The sequence below is a fragment of the Accipiter gentilis genome, chromosome 1 (assembly GCF_929443795.1).
Source record: "Accipiter gentilis chromosome 1, bAccGen1.1, whole genome shotgun sequence".
NCBI classification, from domain to species: Eukaryota; Metazoa; Chordata; class Aves; order Accipitriformes; family Accipitridae; genus Astur; species Astur gentilis.
Window position 1 is genome coordinate 23,846,477 of NC_064880.1, and position 27,681 is coordinate 23,874,157.

A 27,681-nucleotide genomic window follows, 5' to 3' on the forward strand; every position below is an offset into this window, starting at 1 on the left:
ACGCGCAAGAGATGGCATTCAGCTCACTGCACATACCCTTCTGCCACAACACATGTACTATTAAGAGTGGAAGCCACTGCTCCAGAACAGCCAGAAGACGTGAAAGACATTCTGCAAAGTTGAAATTTATATATGCACTTACTTTAAATAAAAGTTAACCTTAAGTGAAAAAAAACACAAACCAAAGGGTCTCTTTTAATTCTCTTTACAGAGAGGAATAGCCAAGAGGGCCACAACTCATAAAGCTCCTGGAAGGCACTGCAGTGGGTAAATTGTTTCTTAACAATACACACGCACAAATCCCCCAAACTGGCACTTAACATCAGGGACAACGCTGAAATACAAAATGCTAATGTGGGTGTGGAAAACAGCAGTCAAGGGGTCTATAACTCTTGTTGGATCTTGACAACTTTAAATTTATATTTAAAGAGAGATGCCACTTTTTCCTCATGACCAATGCAAACTGATGAACTACTCTCCTCATAAAACAGCAGAGCAGGCCACAGACTAAGAGGATGTCTCTGAGTCAGAAATGATCTGCAGGTCATGTATGTCATCTAGATGCTGAAAAGCTTGCCGGCAAATGATGTTATTTCCTTTCCTTTCCTTTTTCCTTAAGAAACTGAGGAAAGTCCTATTTTTAGTGAAATAAATACAGAGTCAGGAGTGTAAAAGTAAGCAAAGGAAAAATTACAGTAATGTCAAGAGCCACAGAGCTGACCTGAATGACCCTAACTGGTTTAGTGCCAGAGCTGCGACTAATATCCAAACAAGCCATGAAATGATCTCTTCTTAAAAAACTTAACATTTCTGCCTCAATCTGTTAGTTAAAAAGGCAAAAGGTCAAGACCTATATATACATATATATATACACACATACATATGTAAAAAACCCCTGTATTTACAGAGAGAGAGAGAGAGATACACATGCATGTATCAATAAATAAGGCATTTTAAAAGTCAAAATCACTGCTTAGGAAAGATCTGGCTTGCCTTTTCATAAGGCTTCCACAACATCTGCTTCAGAGGAACAATTAAAAACTATTCCTCAAAGCACAAAACAACAATTTTCCCCAGACTCGCACTGGCATTATCTCAGTGTCACAATCCTAGGTTCCTTCAGCCTGGAAATAAGAAAGCTGGGAGCCCTTCTGAATCCTGTTTCTAACCTCTCTCAACCTACAACAGCCTCTAGAACACACGGTAAGAAAAACAGATTGCTCTGTCTATCCGTTATGGGAAGTAAGCAAACATACTTTCAAAAACGAGCACACAAACAATAAATCAGTAATATTGGAAAAATCAAAGAGCAGCCAAAGCAGATTCTCAATTTAAGGAAGATATGAAAGCTTTTTCTTACATGCCTGATCTGTTGAAATAGAAATAACTGAGCCCTCCTCCTTTAAACTGAAAAGCCTCACCATTCCACAAAAACTGAGACAGCCACAGTCTCAAAACTCACATCCACAGAAAGCTATATTTTGACAGCCACTGATGGCAGGAGCAAAGGAAATGTTTCACAGACAAAGAAAATACGTCTTTTTATTTTTAAGTTCATAATGTATTTATTTCTCCCCTCTGCCTTCCTAACTTCCTCCCACTGAGCTAAGTTGTGTCATCAGGCAAAAAGAAAAAATTCACACCAGTTAAGAGTTTCAGTTGTGAAAGGATTTTGATACAGTGATAGTCCTCTTGATAAAAATAGAAAGCATGACACTTGGAAGTGAAATATCTATTGAGAAATAGAGCTAAAAAATATTCTAAATGCTATGAACCCAAAACACCAGGCAATGAGTAGGTAACTGGTACAAGTTTTATCCCTTGACAGTGATCCGAGTTGCAGAGCGAAGTTCTGAAATACTTCTCTCCATATATGTATAGTTTATAAATATAGACCTATATATATGTAGTTACTTATATGTATATAGTTACTTAAAACCTCTTATTTTTATTTGTGTATCTATTTGTTAATCTAATTAAGAACCAATGCAAGCCTTTTGAGCAATTATTCAAATCCTGAATTTCAACAACGTTGAATACCTTCGCCCAGTTTCAGCAAGTTCAGCATCTAGAGAAACCAGACGAGAGATTCTCAGATTGAGAGGAGCATCCCCGTGGGACTGGGCAGGAGAAAGACAGTTTGAGAACCACTGGACTGAGCCATTGCTGTATAGTTGTCATCAACTGATACGTAACCTTTATTAAACAGGGGGAACTCTGATTCTTCATTCAAGTAGGTTTGAACACACGTAAACCCTGTCATGTATGCACAACTGTGTACTAAAAAGCCTTGCATCCCTCAAAAAAGAAGAAAAATTAAAAAGTAAGTAAAAAGAGTTTAAAAAAGGCTTCATATTAAATTCATTCACGGTGCACATTCTGAACAAAATTACAATACAAACCAGATAGCTTAATTACCACCCCAAATAATTACAGACGTCCACGAGAGGAAGAAAAAGTTCACAGAAGAACTGTAAGCTTTTTGTTTCCCAACTATCGCACATATTCCATTAGAACTGTGTTAATATAAGCTCTCCTTCAAATATATATACATGTATCCCAAGGAGACTGGAACGAGTGGACATCCTGTTATAAACTCACTCGTGTTCTCACACATATCCCAAGTGGTAGGCTCAGAGCCAGGAGGAGACAAAAAGCCTCCGTCCTCACAACAGCCAATTTCCAAATCTGTCTATACTAACTCTCGTGCCACTGAGTAAACTGTGAATGTCTTAAAACCTTAAGGGGCTGGGGCAGGGTGGGAGAAAAAATTCAAGCAGAATTTTATTCTAGCATCATCTTGACACAAGACAAAATTACCATGCTGAGCTGGACTAACTGAAAACTTTTTTTAAATTACAAGCATAAATAGTTTAGCCATTTTTTCAGTGAGTTCAACAGAATGCACACTGAGAATGTTTACTTGAGATTTGATACAATCCCATTTGTGTACAGCTTTTACATCTGTTGCTAATGATATCAAGTTATTGATTGTTCACTTTCTTATATTTATTTAAACATTAACTATATAATCGGCAACCTGATGCTCTTCTTTTTTTTTATTTCCAGAGAACTTTTTTATTTTTGCCTGGCTTCAGTTGTAATTACTTCGATCTTGCAGAGTGTATAATTATTTTACTGTTTATCTATTTCTATGAGAAAGGAAAAAAGTTTGACCTAGGAGATCTATATGTGGCAATTTGTAACAGAATCACATAGCTTATGTTTAGGAAATCATGGTTTTGATTAAGAAGCAACCATTTAGTTCCCACTGTTTTATTAAAACAGACATTAGCAGATAATAGGAAACACATTTAACACTGTAGGCTGCATTTAGTTTGCAACGTCAATAAAGTTATTTTGAAGCCCCTTCCTATTTTGCGTTTACCACAGCTCATGTGAATTGTTTTTTGCTTTTACTTTCTAACAACCAGCTCTAGAGTTACACATGGATATGGGTGCTGGTCCCAAAGATTCTAAATTGTAGTTGTACCTAATGTATCCAGATTACAACCCGAAAAATGAATTGCTGCATCATCCATCCACCTTCATGGAAAATCTAAGTCCTTTTTATTAATTATTATTAAAGGAGTATGTGATGACTGAAGCATGTAACTCTAGTCACTGATTTTGCATACTAACTGAGCTGGCCTGTAGGAGTATCTGCCTACAGAAAAGAAACAAAACGTCATGAAAACAGAGATGATGAGAAATTGAAACCACCTAAAGAACTGCAGAAGTCTTCCTGTTGCCAGGGGGTTTAGGTTACTGCCCTGAAGTTGCATGGCTGTTTATTCTCCATGCACCACTGTACCTGCCATAGACTCTTTGTTTTCCCTCCCACTCATATGGTTGATGAATCAACACTACTTGAACTGCTTTATAGCAGCTTGTGTTTACTTCACACATACCTTAACCTCCCTTTTTCTCCTCCTGCTAACACACACATACACTTCCAAACAGCAACGACTGGCTGTGTCTCTGAATACCACAGATACAGAGTTATCTGGCAAACTCTTCAGGTTTGGATCCTTGACCTCTTGATAGAGGTCTCATTCTGCTTTTACTGCACTTAACAATTTAACTGTGCACTTACTAAGTAAAAAAAGTAAGAGCTTAAAGAATTCAATGCTTTAAGAATAAAGTGGAAGATAGCAGTGTGCTAGAAACACTCAGAACCTGTAGTGGCATCTCTACAGTTAAGAACACTACAGTTGAGGGCTTCCAGTGCCTCTGCAACTGGCACCCTTGCCCAGTTTGGAAAAAAAGAAGGGGGGGGGAAGCCCATCTCTGTTTTCCTAGAACGGCAAGTAAAAGCAAACGGTGATGACCTTGAAGCTGTTTGATTCCTTTGATTGTTTTTTAACCAGCAGGATATGTTAGAGCACTTTGAATAAAATTCTTTTATTAAGAGATACCATTCAGAGAAAAGAAACACTTCTGAGTCACACAAGGGCAATTTAGAGAGAGAAGAAACTATCCAGTTTATTTGGGAGGGTAAGCATGTACTAAAATGTCCCATCAACTTTTTACTTCAAGCCTAAGTCATTATAGTAGGTGAAAAGCAACACCTCCATTTCCTCATCTGCATCGTCACCCCACTTCTGCCTGAACAATCTTCCTTCTAGACACAAATTATTTTACCATAAAACCTTCTTTGTTTTTTCCCAGTGAAAATCTAATCGCTGCATAGCCCAGGCCTGAGCATCTTACAGGTATGCTCCGCGCAAGCCAGACATGCAGAGGAAAACCAGACGCCTCAGAACTTGTTCTGATATTTTATGCAATTTTGTTCCATGTATTCCTAACTCAAGCAGCAGACTTTTCATGGTATTATTATGCAGATTTCTAGTCTGTCCTACGGAAACTAAACAAGCAACCTTTCATAGCTCATGTATGCCAGCCTTTTAAGAGAAAAAGGCAGCAGACTCTTTTTGAAAGATGCTAATCTTCATGCAACTAAAAATACAATGGCTTCTCAAGAAGGACAGGACATTACCCTATTTCTGCATAATGCTTGTGAATCCTGTTATGATTTTCCTGGCCACTGAACGGATCACAGACAGAAACAATAAAAATAGCCTACGTCTTCTTTCAGACAATGAGTCTTCCCCTCAGTAATGTAACAGAGAGAAAAACTATGGGAAAACCCTATCACAGGGTAAAGCTAATCTCCAAGGCTGATGGACATTTGGGGAGAGAGGAGCCAGTTGGTATTGTGGAAAAGCTTTTGACTATCCCCAAACTCCTGCTCAAAGCACATGTGCATTTTAAAACAAAAAACCTACCAAACAAATGGTCCAGTACACACGCAAGTTCCTTCCCCAAGGAAAGGATGAATAAAAGAACAAACTACACATGACGGATGCTTGTCACATCACTTCCTGTACTATTAGAAGGTGATCAGACATTTCAGTGCTGAGAGTGGTATGGACTTAGGTAGAATAATTTTACTGCCTCAGGCATTCACTGCTAACCAGCTAACACAATTTCATTGTAGAAAAAACACAAACAATGGGCTATTTTCATCTTAACTTCAGAGGGTGCAGCACCTTGTTATTTAGCCATGTCTCCTAACAATCAGGTATTAAATCCTCTACTGGTATCCAGATTCCACCTGATAAAACATGGCAGGAATGCCAGTACACTTTGCGGTATTGAAAACAGAGAGCAAGGGTACATGTAACTTAGAAGGACAGGCTTTTAGCTTTCATGAATAAAACGCAACTAAGGTAATTTACATAGCAATTTAACTTTTAAATCCTGAGATATTAGAACATTTTTTTTCCAAAACATTTTAGCTTAACTCAAAACAGAGTTCATCTTTCAGCACCGCTAAATGGGATATTTTAAGCATGTTTTAAGTGGCCTGTGTTTTCATGCCAGCCTTGTTTGTAAAGTATCAGATTTAATTTCAAATGTGCTGTAACTGTGCCCTCTTTGTAGACAAATTCACAAATATTATTGTACCTTATTATCACTTTTACTTAAAGCAAATAATCTCAAACTGTTAGCAGAAGTTCAAGAACTTGGAAAGTCACAAAAAAATCAATTTACCTTTAATCTTCTTGTACTTTTTGTACCATCTCCCAAACTCCTGGCACTTGGTTGCTGACACATTGGCATAGTATGTGCTATTTACAATGGATGAAATCATACTCTGGAAGTAACAGAAAGAAAGACAAAAAGTGTTTTAAAATATTTTGTACAATTAGAAATCTTTTCCAGGGAAAGCGAATGACATGCGAGTGCACAATGATCATCCATTTGTGACTTTAAAACCAAAAGAAGTGTCTGATGAGTACAAAAATTTGGTTTTATTCTCCATTCTATATTCCTAGACATAATTACAATTACAAAATTATAATTATTATTTTGCATAATAAAGCAAAAAAGATGTAGTACGAACCTAGGCTGAGACAGGCAGCTCACATTGGGGGGGCAGTTCTACTTTACTTTGTACTTGTGATATTACAGTATCTAAACTTTAGTTGCATAACAGGCGGTGCCATGCTGGGGAACACATGCTTACTGCACCAGGGTGAGAACAAGCATGATTTAGGAACCAGATCCTAAAGGTAAGATTAGATGCTCCAGCATGCATAATCCAAATAATGCTTTTCAGATGTGTCTGTTCTGCTTCCAAATGCAGCAAGACCACACAGCCAAGAATCAGAGAACATCCGTGCTACTTGCTGCAGAACAACAGTTAGGCAAATAAGTTAAATTAATATAATTTATAGAAACGTGTGATTAGCCCTTGTGTGAAAAATCACCCAAAAGAGAAATTAACACTGCCATTCAGAGCGAAGGGAACTACGCATGCTACAATACAGAGCAGCCAAAAAACCCACAAAAAAGCTCAACAAAACCAAAATATCACTTGCTTAACCACCACCTGTCTCTACTCTTTGCAAATTCCCTCTAAGCAACTCTTAGTACAAGCCAACCGAAGCTAAGAGGTGCAGAGTTGTTTTGCAGTACCTGATACCCATAAAAATGACAGTTTATATCTTAGGATGCTTCTGCCCATAGGGTGGGAAAGAGCCTGGTTACTGGTAGTTCTTCCTATTTTTTCCCCTCCCTTCACTCTACAGAGGAGACATCTTTCTAACAACCACATTTTGCTTTCCTCTTCCCCTCTCTGAACTCTTCCAGGGTCAAATCATTTCCAGCACATGTACATTTCCAGCAAGGAAATGCAATCTAACACCACTAACGCATGGGAGCCAATGTGCACCTTCTCCAGAAACCGCATTTCCCTTATGCCCTCCTTCCTCACTTATGTCAAAGCTCAGAAAAACCCTGGCACATTGTATGACCTTTCTGCAAGAGATGAGAGAGCGAGGACAATCTCACAGCTCGAACAAGCTATTTACCGTAGGTTCAAGCTCTGGCCCACCGGCTCCTGCAGGCTCTGGTGCAAAATGGGATCTTGGCCATCTCTGAAAGCTACAAGGTTTACACATTGGCTTACCAGATTTTAACAATGCTTTAAAAACAGAAACATCCCCTCCCTCTTCCAGATTTATCCAGCCTTCTAACCAATTCACTGCAATATCACAGGACTCCAGCTGTTCCTGAACTCTTGAGGTTTGGGGACTTAAAAAATGTGAGCAAAACTGAGAGACTTAAGATAACTGGGTGGTGCAGATTAGTTTTAGTCTTCAACAGGTAATTTCACTTTCAGTAAAGAGGCTCTTCTGCCTTTTCGCTGTTAACTTTTCCACTCGAAGGCTGCTACGGCACACTGCAGTAGAGTCTGAAGGCTATGAAGTAAGAGCCTTTATAAGTAGCAGCTTCAATTTCTAAAACTAAGATTCAATTTTCTAATTAAAATCAATATTTTGAGACATAAACCTAGCATTGTGGCAGTCAGCAGCAATTCCCTCCCCATAAATCCTCCCTTGCTCTAAGTCATTTTAACAAGCAGTCGTATTCTGAGAGCCTGACACAGAGATAGCCTCTACTAAGGATTTTGAACGAAGTTGAGCTAAGATGATAACGTGGGGGTTTTTAGTGTCACTTCAGTTAAGTTTCCAGTCACTAAGGAAGCGTGGGGAAACTGTTTAGCTCTATCTATGTAACAATTTGGTTTTTCCCTTTTTTCCCCCCTCCACCAAATCCTCCAGCTCTGCAACAGATTGACATTACTGAAATTGTAGGGCTATTAAATATCACAGAATATATTAACCCATTAACCTTTATTTGTGAAAGCAAAGCCTAAATTAAATAGTAAAATCAACTAGTAAATCAACCATTGGTGAAAAATCACAGGACAGATTCTCTTCAACTGTTTGACAGTAGAGCAGGAGAAAGAACCATAACAACTTTCAAACTACACATCCTCACTATTAAATGTCCTAGGGGTATTTCTGCTAGGAATCGTGATAAGTCTGCAGAGAGGAAACATCCATTCAGAAGAGAGTGGCAAAAAAACCCCACTGACTAATTGCAAATTTCTAAATAATGCATGTTATTCCTGGGAAAATCCTTAAGGAAGGAATAGATTATATGAAGTAGCAAATACATTTGGTATGTGTGTGGCTATGACAGTCATGTGGAATGAAAACTATTTTGACCAGGAGCTAAGAAATATCCACACAAAGAAAATCTGGTGCAGTAAGGTCAAGGAGAAAAATATGGCACATGCTCACATCCCAAGAAATCTTGCTCCAGCAGAGACAAAACGCATGGTCACTGCTGAGATGAGTTACACAATATACAGGAAAGACAGAGGCCTCTATGCAAAGATGGAAATGCTGAAATAATTGGATTTCTTTCTGCCACACAGACTCCCCCCACCTACCCTCCTTCCCCCCAGCTTGGTTAACTGGGATTTATTTGTTTGAACAGGAGCTGTATGCTAAGGGTAGCTAAGCTGCAGCCACATAATACACCTAGCAGAAAAAAAACATAACAATTTTAAATCAAAGTGAATGATTACATTTCCCATTAGCAGCAATCAGAATCCCCATCTGGGCTGCACGGAGAGCTCGGGCACCGAGAACCAGAGACGGAGCACCGTCACTGGTGAGAGTGAGAGCTCCCTGCGCTGCCCCTCTCCACTTCTGTACTTGAGGCACTGTGAACACATTAATAAACAGAAGCATTTACTCTGCAGTTTGACTCCTAAGAGACCACTCTGCAATTTGCTGCTGTCAATAATATATTAACCACAAGGGGGTTGTAATGACATTTCACATTTGGCACGGTATTTTTTTAAAACTGATTTGGGAGAAGGAATTGTATTAGAGGCATATTCAGATGATGGTAATAGACAGCTCCTATACAACCTTCCATTGTATCTTCTGCATTTTGTGAGCCAAAACAAAAGAGACTGAAACTTTTTATGGCAATAATACTACTACTACTACTACAAGCTGCATTCTTGCCGTCCCAGTTCAAGCGTTAGTCACTACTCAAGGTCGCTTACACCTGTGCTTAAAAGTAAGCAATCTCAAGTTTTCTAGAGAAGGATCTCCTTTTAGCTTTGTCTACTGAATAAACACTGGGGTGAGAATTTTTGCTGCTACAGTTCTGCCATAAGTAATTTTGTAAATATATTTCAGACTGAGGCTATAGAAGGAGTAAACCAACTGCAGCATTTCCACCTGGTACGCTTTGAAACTGAAGTGGGAGGAAAAAGACCCAGACAACAAATGAATTCTGCATATGAAATGAAGCATAGTTTAGTTATACTGGATATTGAAGAAGACTGGGCAGAGACAACCATATGCTGCAATCATCATTAGCTGACCAGATTCCACAGATAATTCTATTTAAAGAAATTACACTTAAACTGTGTGAAAAGAAAAATACTTTCGTATTCAACACACTTACACTCTGTGCATACCTAAACTCACTGCTACTCCTTTAGTAAACAAGGCAAGTTACATGGCTTTTCCTTATGCAGCCTTTCCTTCCTGTTAGTTCTGCACACCCCACATGGCTAAGGAAGATGAGGAACGTGATTCCTACCAATTCCAAAGACCTAAATTCTGCTCTGTATCTCACTTTTGCGCTTTCCCTGGAGTTGTAATCCTAATGCAGTGAGGCAAATTTGTGCTGGTTATACATAGAAAGAATTCTTTTAGTTCACAGACGCTGTGGATCATGAATTGCAGGATGAGCGTACAGTGCAATGTAAGACAGGCAACCACAGGAGAAAAAATGTTGGATATGGGCTAGCAAAGCATCAGATTTTTAGGAAGCAGGCTGATGTTTTGACTTTTTTAAGACACAATCGACAGATTAACCTATGATTCTAATAAAGTTTTTAGAAAGCAACGTATTTTTCAGTCCTAGCAAAGCTACTTGGTCTGGGTGCTGAAGTGTTTTTCTGTTTTTTTCTGAGAGGCAAGGAGGACTCAGTCATGAAAATTTTATGAATCTCTCATTATACCTGAAGTACAAATAAAGCTCATGATATCTGCAGGAACTTGTGTCTTAGACATGACATCACTGCCGTTTAAAAAGCAGTCATGGAGAATGAGACTGAGTTTTTGTTCTTTTTTTAACATAATTACATATACATTTTTTGTTGCTGTTTCCTAGAAATTGGGGCACAACTGTTAAAACAGCATACTTTTTATCATAGTTGGAGGCTGAGGAGAGCTACCTACGCATTAGGGGGGGAGGCAGGTCTCTGCTAGTGGGAAGAAGCCACTCAAATCTTGCATTTGAGGATCACTAGTCCTATTGCAAAAGGTTCACATAAAGATCTAAATAAAGAATTTACATCTCTCTCAACAGCAGGATAAAAACCAACCAATTCATTCATAATTTCCACCTGGCAACCTACTGAGAAAACATGGTATAAAGATTCTTTTTCATATTAATTAGAATTTCTCCTTTCTAAAGAAAACAAATTGATTCAGTATTTATGGAGTTGTTTAGACTAAGCCCTTTACTGAACAAGTATGAGCTTAAGATCTTGTGAATCTAGCTTTCCCTAAGCCTGCTAAAAACACTGACCTGTGAGAGAGGGCATTCTTTGGCTAATGTGCTCTGATTCATCTCTTTGAGCAGTTCCTTTAAGGCATTGCGAACTGTGGCATGGTTCCACTGCTCTGCTGGCAAGTCTTCCAACTTTGAACAACTGTTAAAACAGAAAGCAAAAAGTAGATAGAAACATCACCTTCGCAGATGCTTACGCTTTGCATACAAGTGCTAGAGACCTTTAAGCAGCGAGCACAACCTTGGAGTTTCCAGCTTAGCCAGCCCATCAAGGTGTTCTTCCCTCTTTCCCCTCCCCATCAAGCCTGACTCCCAGAAGATGTGCAGTTCAACTAAAAGAATGACAGTACATGGCAGGAATAGCAGCTATTCCTGCTCTGGTATTGTATGTGTGCATAACCTTCCCTCTGGGGCCTGGTGGAGAGCAAAGAAACTGCATAAAGCAAGCCCCAGAAATGGCTGAATAAAGCTATCCTCTCCAGACAGAGAAAGATACTCCTACCGGGACAGAATAATAAACATATATGCCACACAGCCACTAACAAAATCCCTAAACAGTAAGAGCCCCCATTGTGTGGAGGCAAGGCTTGGAAAAATGAATTTCATTTTATACAGGTTCTCATACTGCCCTCATTGCAGAAGTATCCAAGAGCCTTTCAGAAACACATTAAGCCATATGCCCAACATCTGTCACATGTAGTCCATTCTCACTTTCATTCTACAAGAATTGCATATGTAGTGAAGCTTTTGTCTTCATATGACTTGTGCCTCTTTTAACTTAACAAGCTTATGGTCTGTGTCTACATACGTGGGGACAGACCCAAGAAGCACATCAGAAAGTCGGGAGAAGCTTGTCATTGCCGTTCATGCCCGAGAGACTTAATGCATGCTCTCCAATCAACCTGAGGTGGTTCTGTATTCTGCCTACGCAGCCTGGCTTTACCCTCAGAGTTGAAAGTTTAGCTGTGCTTGAGGAGTTCAAGTAGTCAATGACCACCTTTATCTCAAAGTCATGGGCTATCTTTTATTTACACGACATCCAGGCATTCAAGCATATAGCAGCTACAGGCTCTAGATGCTCTTTTATAACTATGCTGCAGAGATGCAGTCTAGCTGAGAAATGATAACAGTATATAAAACCAAGGAAAGGCCTGTTAGTGGGAACTGAAAACCCTAAGCCCCATCAGAGATGTAACAGGAAAGAAATGTCGATGTTTGGGAGGTTAATATCAGTGAGGCACCCACTACTTCCAAATTCCAAACTGAACTGAACAGTTGGAGTGTATGTACCTGCCACCAAAGGACACAGACACACATCCCCAATGGACCCCTCTTCTGTTCAAGCTGAGCTTCAAAGAATTGTGGACAAATTATTCCAGGCTGTCTGTTATTTTTGCCTCTTTCCTCTGACACGTTCTGGGCATAAAGCTACAGCAGCCTCTGCAATGTAGGCTTACCAGCAGGTCTAGGGTATGCCATGCACTACCAGGGAACTGCCACAACTCCTCACACAGACATCAGTACCTATTTGAGGACTCTTTTGAAGGCCAACAGAGAGAAAGGGGGAGAAAAAGTCGGGGGGGGGGGGGGGGGGCAAGGGAGGGAAAGTAAGTGTAAAAGTGTAAGGGGCTTTTGCTTTGCTAGTCAGAACTAGCATTCAGGGAGGGAAAATATTTTCAAAATGCCAAATGGAGCTGCAGTAACACATCCCTCCCTCATCTTCTTGCCTTTTCACTGGGAAGACCACTGGAGAAAAAAGGAAAGTCAAAAAGCTCCCCTCCACCCCATCTCAGCAGCTGGCAGTAAAAGACCTGGATTCTCACAATGTGGCCCCTGGAAAAAGGCAAGGAGTTTATTTTTTTATACAATAGGGCCTCAAGAATCCATTAAATTAGGAATTGTGGAAAGGTCTGCCTTTAAAGGCCCCATATCTTAATTTGATTGAGTTTCTAGCCCTCCCTTCTCTGCCACCATATTGCTACTTCAGAAAACATACAAAATCAGTGGGAACATGCACCAAAAAGCTGCCAGGTGACCCACCCTTCTATTCATTTTTCTTTTCATTTCATCAAAAAACCAGAAATTAATGAAGACAGGATGTGCTAATCTCTGTAGTAACACTGTAATCGACAGAGCAGCTCAGAGAATAGAGAAGGACAGATGTTCAGAAACACCCACCTTTGTAATTGGATTTTCAATGTCACAACATGATAGACATCTTGTAGCATGTCGGCTACTGTCGCATCTGGTGCATCAGTCACATAACTGAGAGGAAGGGGATTCCACCTCCCAAGCTTGATTATTCCTGAAAAGAAAACAAAAATTTTGTGCTTTATATTTTATCAGCCATTTACTAAACCCTTTGATAAGCTTGATTGTTCACGAGATTCAAGATCTGCCTTGAGGTTAATTGCAGTCTTGCTCAAAAAGATGTGTTGTACCGACTCCTGAAGCAAACAATGGGGAAGAATAGGAATAGATTTTAAATTCTTAGCAGATACTTGCTGACATGTTCCTGGCTCTTAAATTGCTTCAAGGAAGCACAGGAGGCTTCCTCCCTTCACATCTTTCATCATCCCACTAAAGCCTAGTTCTCTAAGTTAGAACAAGCTTTAAATACTCTATAGTCCTGATTTTGCAGTCTACAAAACCCTTCAGTAAATAAATGCATTGGTTTTGACTTGAACAGGAAAATTCCTATGTGTGGGCTTTCAGCACGCAGTTACAATCTAAGCATGGTACGATTCCCAGTGTGGATGGATGGCACTGGAAACCCACCAAGCAGGAAGAATTCACTCCCAGCTACAAGTTGCACTATGCAGACAGTTGCTTTTCTTTGTGAAAAAAAATACACAACTGCAAGCTACTGACCACAGATCCAAAATAGCACTTTGGGGGCGGGAGAGAATGCTGTAAGTTCTATTTCTACTTCTGTTCATTCTTTAATAGGGATCATCACCTCTTCTGGATGAGCTTGTCACAAAGACTGTAAACTTGGATGGTAAACCATTTGGTGCAGAGGTATTATTTCTGTTTAGACAATTGCAGAGGGCCCACCCACACCAAAAACAATGACTAATACCCGGGAATGACTTTCAGGAAGACGCCAAAGAAAGCAAGCCACAGTGCCATCTTACATGAGATCAAAGCAGTTCAGCCTTGTTCTGCACTATCGCAAATACTGCTTTTATTCCCTCTTCCACCGTGTTCCCACTGCTCCACTGTTGTGCTCACATAACTTTTCTCAGCACAGCCCTACAAGACTCCCATTTAAACTGATACCTTTTGAGGTCTACTTATATACTTTTTGATCTTCAAAAAGACCATCTGTAAACTCTACTGCCAGAAATACGCTAATACATGAGAAAACGACTTCCTTTATGGTAACAGGAGCTCCAAGAACCCTCCCTGGGTTTCTGGAAGGATGCTGTAATGCAAAGAAACTTCAACCCTCCCCTCCTCACTTTCTCCTCGCAGTTCTTCACCAGCTCTGGAACTAACCAAACTGAAATAAATGGCAAAGGCCTTTTACCCTGATTTCCCAAACATGATCATAAAATAAGTACCACCTCTGAAACAGTGAAACAGAGGTTCTCGCACAGAGAAAACAACAGAACACAATGCTTATGAGTCCATGAAATAACTGCTACGGAATATTTTTTTCCCCATTTCTACACAGGTTGAAAAGGAAATAATTTTAGAGCTACTCCTTTTCTCTAGCACTTAAATCTTTGCATTTACCATTGACTTATTGCTTTGCAAGGTATTCTATCACCACATACTGAAAGAAACTGGAAGTGACCTAGTTCATCCTCAGCAGCACAAAGTTTCACTGTAACATGCTGGTACAGACGGGCTAATATTTCAAGAGCAGATTAGAAAGCTTTTGGCAAGGGGAGATCTTGTCCAAATGAAACAAAAAGTTAGTAAGTGTTGCTTGATATCCAATGCTTGAAAATGGGACATAAACAGAACAAAAACATTTAAATGATGCACTGTTTCAGTATTAAGATTTAACAATCTGGTGCTGAATATGCTGCAGTATAAATAGTGCCTGGACTCAGATCCAGTAGAGTAACACACAGCACTCATTCACAGCACCGTATGTCTCCAGTGCTGGTTCCTTGAGTCACATTCCACTTGCCAAGAAAAGCTGTTTTTCTTAAGGGGATAGTTTACTTAATGTTATCTCTGGTGACAACAAGAAATGCATATAGTGCAGCATATATTAGTCATGAAATGAGCATCAAGGGTCCACTGAGTGAAATACATGCTGGGAAAACACAGTTTAGCTGCTGACTTCCTTCACCCCCTTCTGCTACATAATAATTTAAAGCAAAATCACCTAAAAATCCAGAAATCCATACCAGCTTCACAGAACACTTGGCTTCCTATGTTTAACCACGCCAAGTTTTCATGTAATTGAAAAAATAAGCATCATATGTGCCCCATAAGTCACATCTAAATTGGTAATATTTTACAAGAGGCTTTATTTTTCATTCAATTAAGGAAAGCACTCAGAGAGCACACCATCTGCAACTGCTCAGGCCTGGCAGCGCTGGCGAGAGACAAAGAGATGGTTGGGGGTCACTGCAGTTACCAAAGGTGTCCCCAGACTAAAAAAGTTTAAAGAGAAAAACCACAGTGCAGCCAGAGTGCACCATGGGAAATACTATGCAAATTGCTTTACAGGAAATGTCTGCTACTACTGGAAGTTAGGTAGATTTTTTTTATTTTTTTTTCTTTAATCCTCCTCTACAACTGGAGAGGAAATTGTTCTGGCTGGATTTAGACAAACACAGGTGTTACCATAATGCTCCGTGCCTCTGCACGTTAACACCTGCTGCGAGTCCTTTACTCTGTGTTACAGCACTGCTGATGTACGCTATTTTTTCAGCCGGTGTGATATGACGTGTGAAATTTTTTTTTCCAGAGCGCATTAAGCTGGTCCAAACGATAGCCAGAAGCCATGGTTTCCATCCAGCTCCTCAGCAGACTTCACAGGTGGTTTATTTCATGGCACCAACACTGTACTTAAGGCAACTCTGGGGCTGCATTTGGGAAGATGATGCCAGCTTGTTAAGCAAACGTATTCTCTGCGTGCTAGAAGACGTCTCTGAATGACTCTTCAGTAACATCTGAGTGGACCAAAATTTTCCCCCTTAAAAAGGTCCCTTCTCATCCTGGACTCAGCGCTTCTAGTGTAACAGCAATCCCAAGATATCAGCCTGGTAGCAAGGAGTCACTTCCACATACACGTTTTTTATTGTTCCTCTCATTGACTCCAAATGGTACAGCTCAGGCCTTTAAAGAAATCACTTTAACTTGTCTGACTGAGCTTTTATCCTACCACAACTGAGACTTGGGAGTAGGGACAGGAATAAGCAAAGGTCACTGTGTTATTAATGAATATACTACTGCTCCAGGAATATCACTCCTCTGTCAGCTCCAGACCTTCTCAAAATTATGTGTAGATAATGCACAGCAGATTAGACTGCTCAGGAAATCCAAAAGCACATCTTTCATGAGTTCACAAAACTCTTCTGTTAATGACTCTGCTTCTCTTTCCTGTATCACTGATCCTTTGGGACTCTTTTCCTGTAAGAGTTTTTCTGAAGGGAAAGTTCAACAGATTTCAAAGCTTGCGCACACTCAAGAAATAGCCATACACTAGAACAGCTCTCAAGAACTCATCTAGAAATGGCTGAATGCAGCCTGGGCCAGGTAGTCAATTAAAGACAATAAATGGAGCAAATAATTTTCTCAAAAGATTTTTTTTTTTTTTGTCCCAAAACGTGTTTTCAAGACATTCTCTATCCACGCTGGCTGTTGGTTCTTGAATGGCATGTCCTCCTCCAGACAGGTCTTTTATTAAGTTTAAGCTTCAGCTTGATCAAAATGCAGATAGGGGAAAAAAAGACAAAGCAACCTAGTTTAAAAGTTACATAACTCCCTTCACCCACAAGAATGCCAGGACACACTAGCAGCAAACTACTGTGAGCTCGCGTGTCAGGTTCGTACAGAACAACCACTGCAATTCACTGCTGGTGTTCCACTTAGGCCAGTGATGTGCCACCCTGCTAGAGCACTTTCAATTTAGTTTAATTTAAAATGCAGCTCCTTTGGAGAAGAAAGTGGTAACTACGCAAGTCAGAGCAGAACAATGCATTGAACAGAAGGCTTGACCAGCTACATCATGGCTGACCTCTATACCTAGCAGAACTTGACACAGGATCTTCATGACCTTTCTTTTATGGTATTACCTGAAAGAGTGATGCATCCAAAGCACTGGGATTATTCCTGGGACTTCACTCTAGTGAGATGTAAACTGAATGGATGCAAGGTTGGGGGCTAAAGCAGACTTCTAGAATAACTAAGTTAATCAGGAGCATAACAACAGCAAAAGGCAAAAAGCTTTTTTTCCCCAGAAAAATACAGCTAAGCTGGCAAACCCTCTTCATTATTATGTAGCTTATGCTGTCCCAGAAAAGCATTTACCTATATGGGCTAGAAGCCTCATTTGTCTTTGCAAATGGAAAGATAGCCATACAGTACACTCATTCTAAGAATGCCACATCTAGGGTTTAGAATATATAGTCTAGCTATGACACTTCTTGGTCATAAACAGAATGAGGTCCAGGTCCTGCATTTCCCAGTCACCTGCATAGTTAACTTTTTATCTGGATAGTCCCAGGAGAATTTACTGGAACATCCCATGGACACTCCTGTAAAATCAAACTCTTAAAATGGGGCATTTTCCAAATTCTTTTTTGCAGCTAAAGAGAGCAAACAGGACCAGAACACACCTCATGCTGTCAATGCCTCCCTTCACAAACTGCTCCCACCACGGTTAGACTCCTGATTTCACCTTTCACGAGTTATGAGCGTATCTGAGTTACATACTTGTAGGTAGGTAACGCAGGATTAATGCAACTTATTTAAAATGCTAATCTGCTAGGGTTAAAATTAACTCACGGGATCAAATGAAGGACATTTTGGAAGTTCCCATTAGCATCACCACCCCCACCTCAACATTTTTCTGGAGACAGCTACAAACTGAATCATGAGTAACACTTGCCCAAATACATACATAGGGGGAAAGAGAAGGAATTTTGTGTTCTTTGGCTAAAGGGGAAGAAGAAGGATAACAGAGAATAGATTCTTTACCAAACATCGTTAAGAAAAGCGCTTGTCAACACTAAGCAGACAAACCATTTGAATCCCTGATGCACACCAACACCTCTCATTTGCTACAGCATAAGCAAATGTAACCTGCTGAGACTCACACAGAGTGAGGTGTTAAAGCAGAATTTGTTTTAATCGCTGTCCTTGCGGACTGACAGGCAGGCAGGCTGGAAACTGGAGAAGCGCAAAGCTCGTTTCTTACGCTACAGCTCCATGTTCACTAACATGTTGCAGGCTGTGGCAGCACAAGTTACATCCAGCTCAGGTAAGGACACGTGCCTGTACAGTCAGACACAGCAAACACCGCAGTGTTCATGTCAGCTTCAGAAAGGCTGAGGGAATTCACAGTGCCCAACCCAGCATAAGATCTCCTGGGCTACGTTTACTCCTTCAAAATGCACTGAGCACATTTGAATCTGCAGAGTTATACCAGACCAGAGCCATGCCTCACGTGGCTGTGGCGTTCCAGAGCTGTACTAGGTGTCCTGGCGTTCACCTCCCTGCATCACAGCATCGCTGCCCGAGAGTGGCTGACTGCACACGCAAGGCTGGGCGAAGAACACAAGCAACATCTGCTGCCGTGCTGTGAGTTCAATCAAATAATTTTGTTTAAACATCTTACTTTCTATCAGCAGCTCTTACCAACACAACAGAAACTCAGGAGAAACTGCAGATTAGCATTAGCACCCAAACACTTGGATTCTTTTTACAACTCCAAATGAAAGACCTCGGTGAAACACTCAATAAAACCCCCGCTGCCGGGACCATCAAGCCATCTATCTATCTATCAGCCACTACTGACAGGGCCCCCCTACAAGATGGGTAGGCTCTTGTGATGTTGACTGCATCTGTTTATCCTCTTCAGAGGTGTCTTGTCCCTATGCTATAGCATGTAATTTTCCTTTGTTCAGCTGCGCTTTGTTACAGAAATTAAAAACTGCCTGTCCCATGTAATAAGTACATAGACTTATTTATCCATAAATCAGTTTGCAGGAAATCACTACCCTGCGGTACATAATAACTCAGCCTGTGTTTCTAACCTGTACCCTGGCTGCAGTATATCATCAAACTGTAACAACATAAAGGCATAATTTGTAGTTATTGTTGTTAATCCAGCAAAGGGAATGACTTTTCAAGCAGAAAGGAGAAAAAAGCAATGGGAACAATTAAAAAAAACCCCCTGATTATATTAATTTTTGTATTATATTATTGAGCTGCTTTTTCTAGCTCTTAGGGAAATTTAAAAAATATTATACTGCCTTTGCCCATCATTATAAGGGTGCCCATATTATTCCATTGAATTTCAATCAGTGACATATTAGGGTAATAGATGGGGAAAATAATCAGCATAATCCTCCCCTGCACTTCTAAAGCGCCTTTCATCAGAGGATCCCAAAGCACTTAAAAAACATTAATTAATTAAGCTTTGTAACATCCCTGTGAGGTAGACTGTATTATGCCAATTGACATATCGGTGATTTAGTGACTGAAAGCACACAATGAACATAATCCTATGTTTATGCCAATACAAAAGAATCCCCCTCGTTCCTCATTTCGGTCCATAATAAATAATTCAGTGAGAGAACAGGAATAAACTATGTGGTTACACTGTGATGTACACATCCACAAATCAACAGGAACACCCACACTCCCTGAATGACGAACACTCCACCCCAGCTCGTAAGACTTGCGCAACTTCAGGGCTCTGCACAAAAGGGTGACCTTCACCCAAGGGGAAGGCACGGCTGAGCTACCCCAAAGCTCTGGCAGCGCAAAGCCCCTTGTACTGCTGTTGCTGGAGGTCTTTGCTAGTGCTGCTTTAAAATGCTGTCATAAACTATGTCTACCAATGGCAGTTTACAGGACGAAATTTTGTGGTGCAACAACACATCAATGAGCTGGTCAATTTAAACACTCACATCTAGCCTTTCTGGCTTGCACATCTGTATTAATACATGGACTTCAATATAGATATGCATTTACATGATTATATATGATATTAATATGATTATATATTAAAATGTTTACAGAAACATGGATGTGAGTAACTGTCAACAGGAAGACTAGTTAGTGTTACAAGGTTTAATTGCTGAACTTCAGAGTACTTTCACAGATGAAAATCGCTTTGATATCTGAAGCTCGGTTTGAGTTTTTAATTTTTTGAATGCTAGTGTTGCCCATTCCTTTCCTCCAGCATGACTGTACTCAAGTATTTGACTTAAATAACACACACCAAACAGTTTGATGCCTTGTAATTCTACATATCAGGTTTACATTTTACAGTGAAAAGACTGTGCCTCATGTAATAGATGCTGCTTCACATTTGGGAAACGTTATGCGAGGACCCTGACTTTTATAAGATTAATTTAATATAGGCACTAAGTTACTAGACTAAATTAATAAAGATCTTCTTAAAAAAAGGGGGTGGGGGGAAACAGAATGAACCCACAAATTAAATAAAATTTTCTGGAGCTTGTTATTTTGGAAGTCTTTATTTAATTTTCCAACCCCCTATTCTGTCTGAAAAAAACAGCCAATAATTGGTAAGGAAACAGGAAAAAAAAAAAAAAAAGGTCGATGTTATTTACTTCAGGGGATTATTTTTAAAACTGTTATATGATAGAACATGAATACCACAAATAAATGGAAGGGTGAGGAAGCAAAGGAGGTACACAGTATTCTAAACCCAAGTATTTTTTATGTTTACCGTATTACTTTCAAAACTATTACCTCCATTGAGGAAAACCACATTTAGCCCTGCATAACATCTCTCTTTTGCCATTTTTTGGATAAGTCTGCAGTTACCTTGGACAGCAAGAAGTAATACATGAATTAAGAGAGGGAAGTCCTCTTCTTCTCTTTTTTGTTTGAGAGAGAGAACCACTCCAAGCATCAGTTCCATGGCATGAAAACAAACTCTTTTCAGCCATGAAAACTCATGACAGAGAGGCTACTGCATCCAAGATACTAACCAGCTCTTAGCCGTTGCCCTTCCTAACCCTGTCAGCCTGGCGCTCAGCTTTGCCCTCCAGCAGGCTGTCCTCTCCCGAGAGGCACCATCACACCGGGGCTACTTTTCTCAGCAGTATTATTCAGTAGCCCAAATGCCCAGCGGATTGGAGCACACACTCCTTCGCTAACAGCATCCTCACATAAAGCCCAAAGCATGGCGCTGTCCCCGGTTTTGCATGTTTTTTTTTATTGCATGGGTTTTTTTACTGTTTTTGCATGGGTTTTTTTACTGTCTTTTGGGCAACCTGCACTCTTACAGTAAGATCCTTCCCAGCTCAATCCTGGGAACGCTTGAGCTTGCTCAGCTGCACAGGAGTGAAGGCTGTGCCTCCTCCGAGGGAGCAGTGGCTGCTGAATGCCTTTGAAATCCAGACCAGGAGTGTCACAACTCAGCCTATTCCCTTTCGAAGCTGATTCCTTAGCTGCCTCCATGCCTGGAGGTTTGCTTTGCCATCTCAAAACCACCGCTGTTCCTTTTGCTTTGGACAGCAGCTGCCTCTCTTTGAGCCCCAGGCTCCCTGGCAAAAAACCCTGGCTGCTTCTCTGCCATCCCCCAGCCTGGCGCTGGGACCACAGCTCCTGTCTATAATTCAGTGCCTCCCAGAGAGCCTACATAGGCCGGTACTGCTAGTGGGGACCTGTAAAGTGCTTCCACCTTAGCCTTAGAGGCTGAAAATTGGGGCTTTAGTGTATTTGCCTCAGTTGCTAAGAAACACGAATGCAAGTGTACTCAACAGGTGGTGCTTTTCTCCACTGCACATGTTTCTTTAACAGCCACAAACAATGCCTGGATCATCTCGCCCCAAATTCCGGACTCGGTGACTGTATTGCCACCTCATGACCTACCAGGTGCTGCACATGAGTAAAAGGCCCAGAACTTTACAGAAACATTTGTTTTCCAGCCCTCTTTGTCAGCTTCCCGCCAGCCCAACGCCACCAACACAACCCACCTCACGACACCTCCAGCAGGGAGAACAAGGCATCCCGGCAGACAGCCTTTGGTCCCCCCACCCTCCAGAAGCCTTCCTTGGATTTTATATTGTGATGTTTTTGAATGGAGAAGAGAGGAAGAGACAGGAGATGTTTTCCTTCTTTGGGGAAAAACCTGTATCTGTGTTAAAAAGAAGCCAGTGCCGCAGACTCCTTCAATTCACCCAGCTTCAATGCTTGCCTATAAGCTTCACACAGGAAGACAGTCCACTGAGCAGGAAAAAAGCACAGGAACATGGCATTGCAACTGAATACATAAAACACATTTTAAAGGTTATAAAAGAGCATTGCTAATAGGACATTGTAGAGTCTAATAGGCTTAGAATTAAGCCTACGGACATTGTTTGGCCTTGTATGAATCTGAATATCCTGCCTACTCACAGTAACACAGCTACCGAGAGCACAGAAAGTCTGGCTCAGACTGCAGACATACAGTAGCCAACTATCTTTGTGTTGAGTCAACTAGCAGTAGATTTGAAAATTCATGGGTCTCAAGTCCAAAGAAAAATAAGGACACACAGCATGCTGTGCTGCACAAACAAACCCCTAAACTGAATGCAGATTTATATTCTGGCCTATGTAGTTTAACAGCTTAATCTTTTTAGTTTAAGATTTGTGTCTTTTGGGGTTTTCCTTACACTGTATGAAGACTAGCAGAACGTTTTTTCACTAAATTACTACTTTTGGCTTGCCTTCTGTCTTTTCTTTCCTCCCACCAGACATTCAGTTCTTGACTTCCATGAAAAAAACCATGCACAACTGAAGAACTAGTAGGACAGCATCTAACTAGCAGGATAGAAAAGCATGTATTACTGAGGAAAGAGAGGGACTGAGGACTTTGCTGAAAACCCCAAACAACGACTGCTTCCACTAATTCAACATGAATGCAATATGTGAAGATGCAATTTGGCTCAGAAGTCCTTTGCTCTCGGTAGCTGCGTTATTGTAAGAGCACATCCAGATCTATACAAGACCAAACAATGTCCATAGGCTTGATCCTACTACCTTTAACGACATCCAGTTAAGAACTAGATCCACCATTAAACAGTTAACAAAGGAGGTAAGACTTGTATTCTAGCATTTTTATATTAAAAAATTGTAAGGAAGCAAAATTATCCATATGTAAATGTGCATGCACACATATAATTAAGAATACACAATAGACCAAAGGCTCAGGTCTCCCTCGTAGCTCACAAACGGGTAAAAGGCAAAGGATCAAACCTTACCCTTCCCTTACAAATTGATCTGCTAGGGAGAGACAAAGGATAGTATCTTTAAGGTTGCAATATTTCTTTTTCAAAATACATTTTAATAATCCTAGTCCCTAATTTGGGCAGCATTGTAAATTCAGATAAATTCAATTAAATTCAATAAAAAATTTTCATTCACTGAGACTCATTTCAGTTGATAACCTGATTCTCAGGTTCCTCATCTCCCTCTTTTCTTCCCAGGAAGAGCAAAACAATTCTGCATTTCTGACAAGTCTAAATAAAGCTTTGCTGGTTACTGAACTATGCTACATTTCCTATCAACAGAAAACAAAGCAGAAAAAAAAGACTGTAGTTCACCACTAGAGGAGATGACTCAGAGCAAGCAGGAACTGTTACCAGACTCAGAAAAAACAGTTTTCCCTTGTACTGTTGATGAGCCCACATTATGCTGAGATGAACCCAGATTTGTTTTCTTAGCCCACATCTTCCTAGAACTGAACCTATTTTCTTACAAAGCCACCGGATCCTTTTTGGATCCTGTTAGCATTTTCATCTCCACGTTAGTCAGTTTGTGAACGAAAGACCAAAAGATAGAAAGACAGAAAGAACTATATTTTTAATTTGAATTATAAATTTCTGTGCACATGGCAAAGACTGGAAAGAGTTATTCACTTTTTGGATCTGGAGGTTTGCAGCACACGCACGTCATGCTTTGAAGCATTTCCAGAAGTTTACCGCTTCTTTACATAGCAGCTAAGATTCTCGTGTAATCACAGCACATAGAAATTGTGGAGCTGCTATGAAGAAAATTAACACTATCCCAGCCAAAACCAGGTTGGGAGTTTAAGGGACACCATCAGACGCTGCAAGACTCTATAGTCTCAAGCATTGGTGGCACTGCAAACACCCTCATGAGATGGTGGAGAGCTCTAGAACCTCCTGAGATCCATCGTCCAGTAAGTAGTTCACACTGCTTCACAACCCACCAAGCTGAAAGATGGAACACCAGCACACTCAGGCCTTTTTTTTTTTTTTAGCACTGCAGACAGCTTAAGAGATAGGTTATCACAACAGCCCCAACAATGGGTCTTCTGGTGTAAGAAACTGTTGTTTAATACCAACACTCCTATACTAAATCAATTTCCGTACCAGAACCATATTCCTCCAGAGCTCAGTGCTCTCACCGCTTCTTTCTTTTTCCTAAACTCTATCTCATGTTCAAATGCAAAGAGCCAAAAAATCCCCCACGCTGATATTTCAAGAAAAGAGGGGGGAAAGATTGTCATTCCTAATCATCTCCCAAAGCCCCAGGTATCTTAGGCCAACGTATGCACAGCTTCTACATGTGTGTAAGCAGAAAAGGAATCCAGAGGCTCATTCACAGTTCTGGGGAATATCATTAAACAAAGATACACTGGGATGATGCCTTATTCAGAACACGGTACCAATACTAGAAAATCTCTGGAATCTAGCAAAGATGCCATTTCACCACAAGGTACAACCTATCCCGCTGCCAGTGTTCTCCTCTGTACCGCAAATACACAGTAATTGACTAGGGATTTCAACTAATAACATCACAGTAAAGGAGATAATAAGATACACGTAACAGTACTTCCCAAAGTCTTATGTAGGAAGATGAAGACATTGCATGCACATGCATTCCCGAAAGAATATGTGGAATAACCCTCCAATAATCCAGATGTACGCTCCTCTCCTTAACTCGCACAGGGAGCCAGAGTAAACCTCAGCACTGAGGGAGCACTACTAGCACAGCAAGCACAAGACAAAGAGGTGGCTTTGGGAGGTTTATCGTTTTCACAATCTGATTGATTTCAAAGGTCACCCCGGAGGAAAAGCCTCAATCTGGTTTCTGCCGACACTGTCATCTCCCACAGCCAGTAACTATTCCCTGCTCTTGGCACTCACTCAGGTGGTGGGACGTGGGTTGCGCTGTGGGTATCTGCGTCTTAATGAAAGTCTATTTTACTCCCCCAAAGTCTGTTGTTCATTTGGAGACAGGGAGTATTACTGGTTGTTTCATACTGCAGGTCTTAAGACAGGTATAAACCGCAAAGAAATAAAGACTGAGTAAGCAGAAACTTTAGTACTAAAGAATTATCCCAAAAGTCTGAGATGCCTAAAATACTAAAATAATTCAGACTTCAAAACCATTTGAAATGTCTTCTTTTTCTAATTAGTTAAAAAAAAAAAAAAGAAGGAAAACAAAAAAGAGTATATGGAGTAAAGAGGTGATGCAGCACATCCACCATATGGGATGCTCCAGCACTTCTTCAGGTCTGTAGCTCTCTGTGTAGAGGCAGCTCAGCTTTTCTGCCTGCCTTTTTGATTGGCAGCACTTTAGGCGAGGACCAAACACTCATCATAATGCACGTCCACCTGGAAAAATCCACTGCCTCAGAAACACCCTCCTTTCTCCTTTTCACATTTGAGTTTATGGTGGATGAAAATCCAATCAGAGGAGCCTATCAGCACCAAAACAGCTCTCGTTCCCCAGGTGATGGCCCTGGTTTACAGTTTATCACAGAATAACTCAATTTGAAGAGCTCATGCAATAAGGGTCCCAGTCAGTGTGACCAGGTACCGCTGCGGTGTAGATGGAAAAGGTCAAAGCCACACCATTAAAATTGTAATCTAGGAGAATAATCTTAAATATTAAATGAAATGGATAAATTATGGATGAATCTGTAAGATTTTTTGAGAAATGGCTTCCTTTAGATATGGTGTTCTGGACTAAACATGTTGCTCTCATGAAATCTGAGTTGTTGATCAATGAAGTCATGCTGAAAATGAAGTTCTACCCAATCTTGACAATCAGGAGTAATTTTATTGCTGGTGACCCAAAATACCGTCGCCTCTGTTACCTCCTTTACCTACTCTGAGGTGAAGTGCTTTTCATTGCATGCCCACAGAAGAGAACTGAAGATCTGGAGACCCCTCATCTGGAAACGTCTAAAGAACACTTAATTTATAGAAACTAAGATAACAGTTCATAATCGAAATAATGTCTTCAGGCTGTGCTAACATAAGCTCTTTACAAATAGCAATGAAACAGAGGTAACAATTTCAAGATATTAAGGACTTCAACCAGCTTTTATCCAGGTATGTAGTGTACAAAAGGCTTCACATTCCATTAGCTGTGTCGTGTGCCCGCATGTGCCCTGTTTAAATAAAAGGAATGTCATACAGGAAGCATCTTTTCAATAATTTTTATATTGAAGGAAAATATTAGCAAATGTAACTAAATGTCACAACCAAAACTTTAGAGAGATCTTGGTAGAACTGCAAAATTACACTGTTATGGTGGCTGAGGTGTTTTCTGCCAGCAGGGAAAGGGAGTTCGCAGTGCCTTATCTCATGACAGACAGGTAGACTTGGCAGGCTGATGGGCAAGAATGATGCACACTCTCCCTCAGCCTCAGTCAGACAGCAGAACCCGCCAACAACTGCCCGAGCCAGAAAGTGGTGTCAACCTTGCTGCCAGCCTTTTAGGCCTCCTTCTGTACAAAGAAAATAGTTTTAATTTTTAGCTTGCAAATAAATGAACAGGTTTCATTTCCTGCTAAAACGGAGCTCAGATTCGTCACAGTCTGTAAGATGCTTTCAACCCTGGATGAGAATCCCTCGTGGCAAGCAGCTCTGCTGGGCAGTGCCTGCTCACCCGCCCCTCCAGGGCCACATCACTGCTGCCTTCCTCCTCACACCCACGCCACGCTGTTCCCGTCTCTGAAGGACAGCCAGCCACCTCCCAGCTCTACAGGAATAAATCTCCAGACCACAAACCTCTAATGTCCCCTCCTCCTACCCCCAAGGCAACAACTTACTCTATTTAGCTTGAGTCATGACTTTTCTTCCCATCTTCTTACCGTGCATTTTACTCAAATTTATAAACAAGAGGAAGAGGAGGTCACTAGAGTCTGCCGTGGGTCCAGTCTACCGGGATGAGCAAGGGATGCCGGCTCCACAAGAGCCGTGCCCAAGGGTACCCACCACCAGGCACGCTCACGCAGCCCATGCAGAGCAGGGCAGCCCAGAACACACAAAGGTGCAAGCTCCCAGGGCAGGGCGAAAGCCGCCCTTGTAGATGAGAAAGGACCACGGCAGGTAGGCATGGGCGATCCCTGCCAGTCACATTCGCACCTCAGCGTTAGCTTTCTTCACTGTGCACGTATGGGCTACTCATCTAACTGGTCGGCTGCACAGACCCATCTCTCCCTGCAGTCAAGGAGAAAAAAAGATTTCGTTTTTCCACTAAAATAACCCACTTTACTGCCGGAGCAAAGCTCTTTTCATATAGTCTCTTCTG

The 27,681-nt window shown here is 40.9% G+C and overlaps 1 protein-coding gene across 2 annotated transcripts in view; it reads right to left on the reverse strand.

Annotated features, from left to right (window-relative positions):
* The window catches only part of SATB2 (SATB homeobox 2), a 135,649-nt gene that overhangs the window by 61,512 nt on the left and 46,456 nt on the right, over positions 1–27,681 (reverse strand). For both annotated transcript variants that reach the window (XM_049800752.1, XM_049800763.1), the window contains exons 4-6: positions 13,138–13,264; positions 10,978–11,101; positions 6,058–6,160 (exon numbers count right to left, since the gene is read on the reverse strand). In XM_049800752.1, coding sequence (XP_049656709.1) covers positions 6,058–6,160; positions 10,978–11,101; positions 13,138–13,264 — 354 coding nt within the window. The remainder of the gene's footprint in view (positions 1–6,057; positions 6,161–10,977; positions 11,102–13,137; positions 13,265–27,681) is intronic.